Raw genomic sequence first — 12,958 nt, 5'->3', positions numbered from 1 at the left:
AAAGAACATCGTGACTACGGTGCAGATTGGGAGGGGGGAGGGGGGGAGGAGGTGAGGCTGTAGAGCAGCAATTTTCAACGCTTTTCATCTCATGGCACACATAAACTAATCACTAAAATTCTGTGGCACAACAAAAATATATTTTTGGCCGATCTGACAAAAAATAGGTACAATTTTGATGCATTCACACCAGACAGCTATTGTTATGTTGGCTGTCTTTTTTTTTTTTTTTTTTACAATCTAAGGGAAAAGAGGTCAGTGTCCCTAACTAAATAGTCAGGTATTGTGTGTTTTAAAAATTCTTGTGACACCCTGATTGAACATCGCTGCTGTAGAGAACCAGCAGGGCCGATGGGAAGCTGTCCAAGGCCTGCTAAGTCCATAGGAATAATAAGAACCAACTTACTTTTCAAAAGCTCCCTCTGGCTGCTTTTTTGGAGGATGAAGTGCAAGAGGCCAGAGTAGAGGTGAAGAGACCAGTTAGAAGCTATAGCAGAGGGTGAAGGCGAGACGTGATGATGACTTGACCTGCGATGGGCAAAGTGGGGATGGAGCTAATAGAGCTGGAGGGAGTGAGAGGGGCATTCTGCAGACCAGGTGGAGTAAATCAAATATCTTGCTGCCTCACTTGGCCATTACTAGTATGTGTTGCTGGATAAAGTGATTGACTAATTGATTCATTCACTCATTCATTTAACCAAAATTTATAGGGTGCTTTGTATGTGGCAGGAGTTTGTCAGATTCAAGTTTTAGAGAAGGTACCAAGTAGGGAGTCAAATTTAATTTCATTGGGAAGAAGGGTAAGGTCCTGTTGATCTAGGGAAAGCCCAAATTATGGTCTATTTAAAAAAATACATTTTTATTGATTTCAGAGAGGAAAGAAGAGGGAGAGATAGAAACAGCATTGATAAGCAAGAATCATTGATCGCTGCCTCCTGCACGCCTCCTTCTGGGGATTGAGCCCCAACTTGGGTATGTGCCCTGACCTGGAATCTAACAGTGACCTCTTGGTTCATAAGTCAACGCTCAACCACTGAGCCACACAATTCGGGCTGGTCTATTTTTAAAGTACAGTTTGACTCTATTCAGATGCATAAAGTAATATGAACCTGCTTTAAGGCAGAGCTAAAATTGGATCTAAGAAGCACCTAGCTGCTTGCAAATATGGTGTGACTAAAGTGGTTTGAAAAGAACCAGTCTTTTTTATAAGTTAACCATCCCCCTCACAACTTCTCTGCATCATTTATTCACACGGTAGGTTCCCTTCAAATTCTTCATGCACAGAGCCCCATCTGTTCAGAAATGAGCCCCGGTGAGAAGGCACCTGATTTCATTCCTCTATAAGTAGGACGTGTTTGGGGTGTCTTCTCTACTTAAAAGAACCACGTTCTCTGAGACCACCCCCTGGCAACAGGAAAAGACATCTGATTCAAGCTGAACCAATCTGACGATCTCTCCCAGGAATCTGGAATGGAGACTGTGAGCTGCTAGCCTATGTTTGGCTGGAGCTGGGATGAATAAAACTGGGGGCTCAGAGGAACCATGTGCATGAAATGGAGAACGTTCTGCAGTCAGAGAAAAAGAGATCATAAGCAAGAGATGGGGTGGAAGGAATAGAGAAAGGTTGTTCCTGGATCGCATTCCTCATGAGTCTGTCTATGAATTCTGAGGTGGTGGTCATTTGGGCTCTCAGCTTTCTACCTCTCCTTCACAAAACACCTTCTCCCCACTCCTCGTGAGCAGTTTTTGGGAGCAGAGGTGCCTGCTTCTCTCTATGGACGTTTCAGAGAGCCAGGGCCCTCTCCCACCACTGTGCAGCATGGCCCAGACTCAGCCAGTTGACCGCTCTCCCGGATTTGAAATAAGTCTTTAAGGAGCTTCAGGAAGTCAGATGTGGCAGCTGCAGTGACTGCCAGTGACCAGCCTTTTCCTGCTGCCCTGAGTCCTGTCCATCTCCTACCTGAGGCTGCCATTCTGTGAGCCCCCAAAGCTCTCCTGTAATCCTCTTTTGCCTCAGATATCAAGGCTAGCAGCCAAGAATCCAACGGACTACAGTCTTTCTAGTGCAGTGGTCGGCAAACTGCAGCTCGCGAGCCACCTGTGAGCCGCGGTTTGCAGCTCTGTTGACTAATGAGTTTGCCGACCACTATTCTAGTGGATCCCTTCATAGTTTGCTTTGGGTAACTTGAAGCACAGTCGGTTTCTTGCTGTAAAAGAACCTCATTATGACATTCAAGATGCATTAAGCACCACTATCATCATATATTTCTCCTTGGGGTTATGGTCGGGATCAGTTCATGAAGGAAGAGAGGAAGTGAAGAGTATAAGGAGTTAGAGCTCTGATGTAACCCAGAAAACTCCTCAAGAGGATGAGGTGAGGGGTTTGTGTGTGTGTGTTTTATTGTCAGGGCAATTTTTATGTGCTGGGGTCCATCTTTTACTTGGGGCATCATGAGAGAATGACCAGGGCTGCTACGTGTGTATGCCGCGCAGGTAGTATACCGAACAATGAATGAGACGTGGTGACCCACCTAGACTATGGCAGCGTCAAAATCAGGATCTCTAGCCGGAGGAACTACACAGGCAGGCAGTCAGCTTCATCTCAGGAAGGCCCTAGAAATGAACTCTACTCTGTAGATAGCCTGGCCAACATGCAGAAGATATATATCTTCATGTAGTTAAATGTATTAGTCCTTTCCTTGTAGCTTCTACCTTTGTTGGCTTGATAACTGTTCCCTGCCTAATCCCAAGGTTATAAAAAGACTTACATAAATTTATCTAGATTTGCTTAGATTTTACCTATATTTACCAGTTGAGTTTATTCAATTCTTAAGACTCTCTAGAGTTACAATTTTGTTTCTTTTCTGGTGCCAGGAACCAATTCCAGCATGTAATAATTACAAGAGTTTCACCAAAAGGTTGGTGAAGCTTGGGGGGCTCAACAAGGGTGAGCCACATATGTAGTTTACCTGTGGGAACGGCTAAAACGGCACTCCCCTCAAACCTGAATAGGATTGTCTGCTGCCAGACAGCTCAGGGCATTTTATTGACTCCTGTTGGCCAAACACCTGAACAGCTGTAGGCTATTCCCCAAACTGACAAAGCTTCTGTAAACCCTTTTAAACCTTACCCTTTGAAGTGTATATCTCCAACTTGCCTTAGGACAAGTTGTGTTAAATAAATAGCACAGGGTCCTTAGACAAGTTAGTCTTCAGCTCCTTTAGCTGAAGATCCTCTGACCCCCAAAGCCTTTCAAAATCATCTTTCGTCTTTGGACTCCTTCTTGAATCTATGCATCAGCCCCTTTCTCCAGAATGCTGAACCCTTTGTAACACGAGGAAAAGAACCCTGGCATTCTGGGGACGAAAAGAAATAAGTAGAGCACTTTCCAACGTTAGCAATTTACAGAACTATTACTTAAATCAAGTTTAATACATTTTTGCTTCTGTGAGCTCAGGTCTTCTGGGACCACATGCCTTGTGTTCTGGGTAGAGGAATCTGGTGGGTCAGGATGTACTGGGGGCAGGAAGTGGGGGTGGTAACAGTGTTAGATCCCAGTTACCATATGACCATTGACAGATTTAACATCTCTGAGCTGTGGTTTCCTCATCTGAAAGGTGAATATAATCAGTGTGTGGTGAGGATAAAATGAAAGTAAAATGTATGCCAAGCACTATTTCAGGGTCTTCCAGAATCAGGGATGCCTCTCTTCTCTGGCCTAGATAAGATTTTTATTTTATTTTTTATCATAGCTGGTAAGAAATGACAGCACACCAAGATATAGAAGCTGATCAAAATATTTTATTTATTCTTTATTTCCTATGAAATTCCAAAATGTCCACTCCTTTTCTGCCTTCTGCTTAAAGTGAGGGTCTTTAATTCTCTGTATGGTCCAGGGCTATGGGATGGGCTTGTCTTGCTTGATCTTTGGGGGCTGACAACACAGGGTACCTACTTCCCACAGCCAAGTGTAGAAGGCAGAAAAATGCCTCCACAAAGATATGTTCACTTCCTAAGCCCCAGAACCTGTGAATATTACTTTATATGGCAAAACATGTGATGAAGTTAAGGATCTAGAGAGGAGGCATTTATTCTGGATTATTGCACTGGGCCCTAAATGCAATCACTTGTATCCTGGTCAGAGAGGCAGAGGGAAATTAGGCAAACAGAAGGCGATGTGAAGATGGAGGCGGAGATTGAAGTGATGGGGCCACAGGTCAAGGAATGCTAGGCAGCCAACAGAAACTAAGAGGCAAGGACTGGATTCTCCCCCAAATCCTTTGGTGGGAGTGTGGTGCTGCTGACACCTTGATCTTGGACTTTTGGCCTCCAGAACTGCAAAAGAATCAAGTTGTTTTATTCGCCACATTTGTGACAATTGGTTGGAGCAGCCATAAGAAATGAATACACCAAGCCTCTGATAGCGCAACCAGATCCTGTTGAAGAGGGTCAGCTCTCCAACCTCACTGAGAAATCAAGGGGCACGTTTTGATACTGATTTCCAATAGAAAATAGCAGCAACAGTTTTGTTTTGTTTTGTTTTGTTTTTACCAGATGATCTGAACACCCGACATGATTTTTTGGTGAAGCTTGCTAAGAACCACAGACCCTGGTCACACTCTGGTCATCTCATCTGCTTCCCCTGAGAAGAAGAACTCATGGTAGTGTCAGAGTGTCAGTTTCTTATGGAAGGGGGCTTCCTGAGAATCTACCATAATAAACATTCAGTAAATACTCAATAAATAGAAAAGTGTTTCTTTTTGTCTGTTCAGGCCTGGCTGCTGACACAGCAGAAAGGAGTGTGCTCAGAAAGGAGGGTTGGGGTTCCTCTGGTCTGAAATTCCCCCTGACTGAGCAGGGAGTGGAGAGTGGCCTGTCTGCTGAACTGCAGGGTGAGGTGCTTTGGGACTAATGCAGGACGGTCCATCGGCTGCACAGTCCTCCTTTTGAATTAATTCTAGAGGATGAGGAGTCTCTAGACAGGGTGATGAAAAGTGTGTGCGCATGCACACAGGCTGGGAAAGACAGAAGGAAAAGCAAGCTCATGCTTCTGAGGAAGCAGGAAGATTCAAACGAAGGTGATGGAGTGAAGGGCAGAACAGGAATTACACTTTCTCTAAAGTGAGATGATCTCATCTCCTGGAAGAAGTCACAACATCCCAGGATGCACCAATCTTAGCAAATGTGAGGAAATTTGTTCCGGGCCCCAGCAGGGGGAAGAGTCAGGTCCTGGTGATGGATGGGTCTCTGCTAAGGTGCAGGGTGAGGGCACAGGCAGGGCTGATGCAGATGAAGGGGAGCAGGTCTGAGTGGTCCCTGCTGTGTCAGGGTGGAGATGAGCCAGCGAGCTTCCTGAGGCTCACATACCAAAGGACTCCCGTCAATTCAGGAGGAGATGCCACCAGAAAATGCCTAGAGAATATTCCCAGGAGTGAAGAGGATGACAAATGGTGGCATTTACAGTGTTTCTTCTTTGGCACTTTGAAAATGAAAGGAAACCAGAAGAAGTGAATATTTGACTTATCAAGTTTCTTAGTGTGGCCAATCTGAAGGTCTCCTGATCAGAATCTTCCTGTAAAAATTAGAGACACCGGGGCCCCTTCACTCCTAGACCTACTGAATCAAAATCTCTGCAAATGGCCCAGGACTCTGGCTTTTAAAAGCTTCCCAGTTATTATGCAGAGCAAAGACCATGAACACTGACATAGGTATTGTCAAAGAACAGGCTTCGGCTCTCTGGATCAGAATCTAAAACGCCAGGTGAATGTACTTGTGAATCCAGATGGAGTACATTCCAACAGGGACCGAGAAGACTGTTTGTCTGGAAATTGGCATTAAGTGGAAAACATAGCATTGGGAGGAGTGGGGAGAAGGTGAGGGGTATAATATTCAGCTAAAAATTGTAAAACCAGCAGGACTAGAAAAGAACAATGGCAGCAGTGTAAAAGGATGACTCTGGAGTTGGACCACCTCAATTCAATCCTTGGTTCTCTTTACTAGCTATACGGTCTTGGGCAAGTTACTTTATCTTCCTGAGTCTCCGTTTTCTTATCTGTAAAGTGGGGACTATAAATATATCTGCCTCATAGGATAAGTGCTTTGGTTAACTCTCTGTCAACTTGACTGATCTAAGGGATGCCCAGATAGCTGGTAAAATATTACTTCTGCATGTGTCTGTGAGGGTGTTTCTGAATGACATTACCATTTGAATCAGTAGGTTGAATGAAAATCACCCTCACAATGCAGGTGGGCATCATCCAGTGTTTTGAGGGCCTGAACAGACTGAGTCAACACAGCAGAGGAAGGGTGAACTTGCTCTCTTCTTGAGCTGGGACATCCATCTTCTCCTGCCCTCAGACACTACTGGTGCTCCTGGTTCTTTGGCCTTCAAACTCGGACCAGGACGACACCATCAGCAACCTACTCCCCCACTCCATCCATCCCACCCTAGTTCTCAGGCCTTTGGGTTGGAACCGGAACTACACCACCAGCTTTCTGGGCCTCCAACTTGCAGAAGGCAGATCATGGGATTTCTCAGCCTCCATAATCCAAGAGCAATCCCTCATAATAAACCTCTGCATTTATATATATCCTACTGGTTCTGTTTCTGAGGAAATTTCACTAATAGTGCTTGACACACATGATAAGTGCCTGGTGCATAGTGAACATTCAATAAATATTAGGTATTATTATTGGTATTGTTATTACTGGAATGTGTAACTAGTATTTCATAGAATTAAAACTTTAGAAATGAAGCCACAGATATTTATGGTCTCTGACATCTGTAAAAATGTTAAGCTTAGAACATTCAGGCTGCTGTAACAAAAGAACCTAGACTGTGTGGTTTATAAACAACGAACATTTATTTTTCACAGTTCTGGAGACTGGAAGTCTGAGATCAGGATGTCAGCATGGTTGAATGAGGTCTCTCTTCCAGGTTGCAGACCTCTCACTGCATCCTCATGCAGTGGGAAGGGGCTAGGAATCTCTCTGGAGCCTCTTTCATAAGGCACTCATCCCATTCATGAGGCTTTCACCCTCATGACTTAAGCACCTATCAAAGGCCCTACCTACTAATACCTGGTACTATCACCTTTAGGAGTTAGGATTTCAACATATGAATTTGAGGAGCCACAAACATTCAGACTATAATAAAAGCATTTGAGGTTTTAACAGACGGGGTATTTATAAAAATCCAACAAAGTGATGAAAGATAATCCTTGTTCAAGGAAGCATAACAACCAGAAAGCAGGAGACTGCAGATTAAGAAAATATGCATTTGCATGGAAATCCTCATCAAGACTCGTGCAAGAAAGGCTCTATGTGCGTATTATAGGGGAAGGAAAAATGAGAATGATGATTCTAGTGCAAGGGCTAGCTGAGGTTGTGAGGACAGACTTGCACTCTCTGGACATTAAGTTACGAGACTAGCTCAAAGACAAGCATCTGGGAATGTCTTGACTTATCTAAGGAACAATCCCATCTCTCAGAAGTTGAACTCAGAAAGAAATCTGCCCTAACTGGTTTGGCTCAGTGGATAGAGCGTTGACCTGCGGACTGAAGGGTCCCAGGTTCGATTGCGGTCAAAGGCATGTACCTTGGTTGCGGGCACATCCGCAGTAGGGGACGTGCAGGAGGCAGCTGATTGATGTTTCTCTCTCATCAATGTTTCTAACTCTCTATACCTCTCCCCCTTCCTCTCTGTAAAGAGGGAGGAGGGGAGGGAGGAAGGGAAATCTACTACATGGAACCTAATCCTGACAAAGAAAGAACTGGTTGGAAAGGCAAGGGCAGACGGGAAACCTGGAAGAATCTTCAGGTTGTATGTTGGCCAGGGTGATGACCAGTTTTCAAGACCCAAATGCTGTGATTTCCACAACATGCTGTATTAACCAGGCTCCCACGAGCCTAGGAAACCTATTTAATTCCCTGACCCTGGCAAATACTCACCCCTTCCAAAAGCTTTCTTTCTAGAGTCAGCTGAGGACAACCTCTTGAGAAAACCAGGACTGAACCAAGGGCCTTGCTGCGACAACAGGACAAAGCATGCTGCAGTGTTTCCTACCCAGAGTCCCAGTACTTCACAACTGCTCTTCTCTTGGCCAGTCATTGCCCGATGTCTGACGCAGTAATCAGGTCCTACAGATAGCAACATTTGAGAACTCTTTCCCCTCCAAGGTGATCCCCTTCAAACCGAGGCCCTGAGGTCAATCTTTATTCATATTCAAGTCTTAAGTCATTTTAGAATTGGGTACTTGTCAGAGCATCCTGTTTGTTACACCCAGCATAAAACATAAAGGGAGGGTTAAAAAAAATCATACCAGCCCTAACCGGTTTGACTCAGTGAATAGAGCATTGGTCTGCGGACTGAAGGGTCCCAGGCTCAATTTTGGTCAAGTGCATGTACCTTGGTTGCTGGCACATCCCAAGTGTGGGGTGTGCAGGAGGCAGTTGATCGATGTTTGTCATCAATGTTTCTAACTCTCTATTCCTCTCCCTTCCTCTCTGTAAAAATCAATAAAATATATATTTTTAAAAAATCATACCAAATGGTTGCTACAGTCCCAACGTCTGTATCTGGTAACAAGGCCTTTGTTGATAATCACAGTTGAATTTTTTTATTATTCCTTCCATCTTCCTCCTACCCTCTGCCAGCATAAAGGCTGGGGAGATCTGAGTCTTTGCTGGTCTTGTCTTGACTAGATTGCCACATTTTCCATTGATGAGGACTACTGGGCAAGAGTTGTAAGGGGCACTCCCATGAATCTTCTGGGTTACAAATATAGTCCTTCTTGTCCCCAATGTGTAGAAGCATTTCATGTTCTCCCTGGTAAACAAGACCAATTATCCCACTGGGTATAATGATCTCTTTCCCTTCCTATTAGTTCGTAACGTCTATAGACCATCTGTAGAAGTGTCTATTCAGGTTCTTTGCCTATTTTTAAATTGGATTGTTTTCCTGGCATTGAGTTTTATATTATATATTTTGGGAATTAACCCCTTATCTGATGTATCATTGGCAAATATGTTCTCCCATACAGTGGGTTACCTTTTCATTTTGTTCATTTCTTGCTATATGGAAGCTTTTTAGTTTGATGTAGTCCCATTTATTTTCTTTGTTACTATTGCCCGAGATGTGTCAACGAAAACACTAAGTGAAATGTCTGGGATTTTACTGCCTGTGTTTCCTTCTAGAATTTTTATGGTTTTGTGACTTACATTTAAGTCTTTTATCTATTTTGAGTTTATTCTTGTATATGGTGTAAATTAGTAGTCTAGTTTCATTTTTTTGCATGTACTTGTCCAAATTTTTAAAGTTTGGTTTCTACTTGCTTGTTGTCAGTATATAGAAAATACAATTGACTTTTGTGTTAATCTTGTATCTTACTGAAGCCATTAGTTCTTGGGAGTTTTCTATGTAGACAGTCATGTTACCTGCAAATAGACAGTTTTATTTCTTCTTTCTGATATGTGTCTTTTCTTCCTTTTTTCTAGCAGTGGTTAGAACTTGTAGTACTATGTTGAATAACAGTGGTAGAAGTGGACACGCTTTCATTGTTGCTGATCTCCGAGGAAAAGCATTGTCTTTCAAAATTATGATGCTGGCTGTAGTTTTTTATTTTTTGTAGATCCTCTTTATGAGACTGAGGACTCTATTTTTAATGTATTGAAGTTTTTGTTTTTATCACAAATGGGTGAATTTTGTCAAATGCCCCTTTTTCCTGAGTTTTGATATCATATGGTGGATTATATTGATTGAGTCTCCAATATTGAACCAGCCTTGCAGATCTGGAGTCAATCCCTCATAAAATGAGAAGTAATCTCTCTTCAATTTTCTGGGAGAGACTGTATAAATTAATTCTCTGCTTTTTAAATTCTCTGGTTAAATAGTATGGGCTTGGAGGTATCTTTTTTTGAAATTACTTTAATTATAAATTCAAATTGCAATTATTCAGGTTTATTCAGATTCTCTACTTCATCTTGGCTTAGTTTTTGTGGTTTGTAATTTGTCCATTTCTTCTAAATTGTTGATTTTGAGCAGAGTTGTAAATATTTCTTTATTCTTTTAATCCTGCAGAATTTGTTGTAATATTCCATTTTATTCTGGATATTAGCAATTTGTGTCTTTTTGTTAACCGTGCTAGACAGAGGTTTATCTATTTTATTGATTTAAGGGACTAGCTTTATATTTCATTAATTTTTTTCCATCTCATTTTCCCCTTTTCAATTTCAATGATTCCTGCTTTTATCATTTTCTTCCTTTTGGTTGCTTTGGGTTTGTTTTGCTATTCTTTTTCCAGTTTCTTTGAATTGATTTGAGCTCTTGTCCTTTATAATGTAAGCAACTTCACTCCACTCTTGCAGACTGTGTGGCAACTCTTGTGCTGTGATGAGAAAGAAACCTAGAAATGTAGTATCTGTTCCCTTCACTCACCCTCTATTATTGGTGCACTCTAATCTTGGAGGAGCCAAAATATCAGGTACTAAAATAATTCAAAGTCAGCAGGCTTATTTTTAAGCATGGCCTATTCTAAAATTTATAGTACTGGGCTGTATCCAGCATTTAACAACGCACTGTATTATTATTTTTTACACCCTTATAATTTCTTACAAACCTATTCAGTAATAATTCAAGTGTTTAAAAAGTGATCCTCGTGGTGCACAGAAGTAAAGGCTGCTTTGTCTTTGTGGATTCAGGCTAATATTAAATTACTTGCAAGGAGCTACCTTAAATGGGTGTGAAAGAAATAGTAGATATATCCAGAAACAGAAAAAGTATCTTCCCAACACATTAAAAAAATCAAGTAGAATTTTATTCAAATCTACCTGGGCCAAACGTGCTGCAAACTAATTTTAGCCAGCAAAATTGGGAGTTTTAAGAAATCTTTGACCTGTACATAGATAGCTGGAGAAAGGTTTTAACACATGAAGAATTCCCAAACATCCCAAGCCATAATGGTCACAGAGAAGAAGCCTATCTGCAATCAGATGTAAGCAAGTCTTTAATAAATCAGACACAAACACAAGATGGTATTTTAAATATACAGTAGGAACATTTATTTTAACACTTCTAAAAGATATTTCTCCATGCCTGATGATTTGATATAAAAATCAAACACATCATACTTTCCCCATCAGTCTCTCTACATCAAGGGCAATCAGAAATTTGTACAACATGAATTATTTGCTTCTGAAACAAAAATTACAAATTAATGATAACAAAAATACACAAATCAACTGGACCCTAAACAAATTTCTAACAAATTTTTCTCCAATCACCTAGAGCTTGAGCTTCTTTCTTCAACCTCATTCTGCTCCTTCTCCTTTCTTTGCTTGGCCATGAACTTCTGTTAAAATCAATTTGTAATATACAATATTTATTACATGTTGTTTTGCTGTGCATACAAACAAATCTAATCTATTTCACTGTATTTACAATTTAAAAGAGCCTGATCCTATAAAATAAAGATTTGAAACACAGTGCCTTTCATTAACATTCCTTCCTTCCACTCATCAGTCATCTGATATTAATGATTACCAGGCATCATGCTTTGTGTTTAAGGACTCAGTGGTCAAAAAATAGGTAAGGCCTATCTCACAAATCTTACATTCTAGTGGAGGAAGAGAAACAATAAAAAAAAATAATAATTTTGGATGGTGGTAAGCCCTATAAAGGAAAAATTAATAAGGTAATTGATTAAGGTTGACTCTTATGGAGGAGAGAACATTCTACTTTAGCTCGTTCTTTCTTGGGCAAAAGCTTTTCTGGAAGCTGATATTTAAGTAGAAGCCTAAAAGACGAGGAACAACCAGCAATACAAGTGGGACTGGGAGAGGGCAAAGGAACAGCAATGTAAAGGTGCAAAGGCAGCAACAGGCCTTTTGTGTATGAAAAATAAACAAAGAGCTAAAAAAAACCCTAGAACATAGCAATTCAGGGTTTAAGTCTAGAGTAAAACAAAGCTTAGTTCAAATCATAGGTCTGCCATTAACTAGCTATATGACCTTGGGGTTAGATACTCGTGTTTAGGTACTCTTTGAGACTGTTTCCTCATCTTTAAAATTGAATGATAGCACCAACCTCATAAAGTTGATCAGAGGGGATTAAATAAGTTCCCAGCATGTAAGAACTTAATAAATGTTAGGTGAGTGTCTGTGCCACAAATACAACATGGAAAATGTATAAAAACAGGAGAAACTAGAGCTATATGGCTGAGGATAATTCTCTATAGCACTCCCTGAAGATGTGTATAACTTGGGAAAAAGGGAGGGGCTATGATTAAATCAGGTTAGAAAATGGGCTAATAATTAAGCAGTTCTTTCTAACTAGACAATTTGGAAACTTTAATATGCTGTGTGTCAATGACTCTGCAAGAGTGCATCAGAATACAACTTCCTACACTTAATGAATGAAGTGTCACATGGGACTAGTGATCTGCAGAATCCACTCAGGCAAATGCTGCCAGAGGAAAGAAAGACTAGAAGTTATTGGCAAGGAACAATGAAGAAGGAATAGGATTCCAAACTTAAGAGAAATCAACTAGCGCACACCTTCAGTTCTCCTAAAGGGAAAGAATGTACATTTTGTGTGGACACTTAAGTAGTTTGACTATAATACCATCACCTGAAAATTTTATGGGGAGTTAGAAATTTACCTCTGTATTTTGCTTATGACGTGTACTCTTGCAGTGATTTATCATTGCTCTTTCACCTGAGTAGAAGAGGGAACAAATTGGACAGAAGAATCCAGGCTTCGGTACAAGAAAGTCTAAATCTAGAGGACAAAAAGCGAGTTGGAAAGAGAAAGGAGGAAAATTTATGATACGTCATAGCTATGTTAATCAATTTATCTAAACATAACAAAAAAACCAAGCACAGTATATACTTATATACAAACATAACATACACCTAGGATTGCTATATATCTAGGGATCAAGAGCAATTAAGCTTTTAATTA

General features: G+C 41.1%; 1 protein-coding gene across 1 annotated transcript in view; it reads right to left on the bottom strand.

Moving 5' to 3' along the window:
- Positions 1-10,985: 10,985 nt before the first annotated feature.
- The window catches only part of ZNF638 (zinc finger protein 638), an 86,098-nt gene continuing 84,125 nt past the window's right edge, over positions 10,986-12,958 (bottom strand). Inside the window, exons 27-28 of the mRNA XM_008147479.3 lie at positions 12,657-12,775; positions 10,986-11,348 (exon numbers count right to left, since the gene is read on the bottom strand). Of these exons, the coding sequence (XP_008145701.2) occupies positions 11,277-11,348; positions 12,657-12,775 (191 nt within the window). The 3' untranslated portion in view covers positions 10,986-11,276. The remainder of the gene's footprint in view (positions 11,349-12,656; positions 12,776-12,958) is intronic.

The sequence above is a fragment of the Eptesicus fuscus genome, chromosome 16 (genome assembly GCF_027574615.1).
Source record: "Eptesicus fuscus isolate TK198812 chromosome 16, DD_ASM_mEF_20220401, whole genome shotgun sequence".
NCBI lineage: Eukaryota > Metazoa > Chordata > Mammalia > Chiroptera > Vespertilionidae > Eptesicus > Eptesicus fuscus.
Note: the sequence above shows the minus strand (reverse complement) of the source record. Positions and strands in the feature narration are given on the sequence as shown.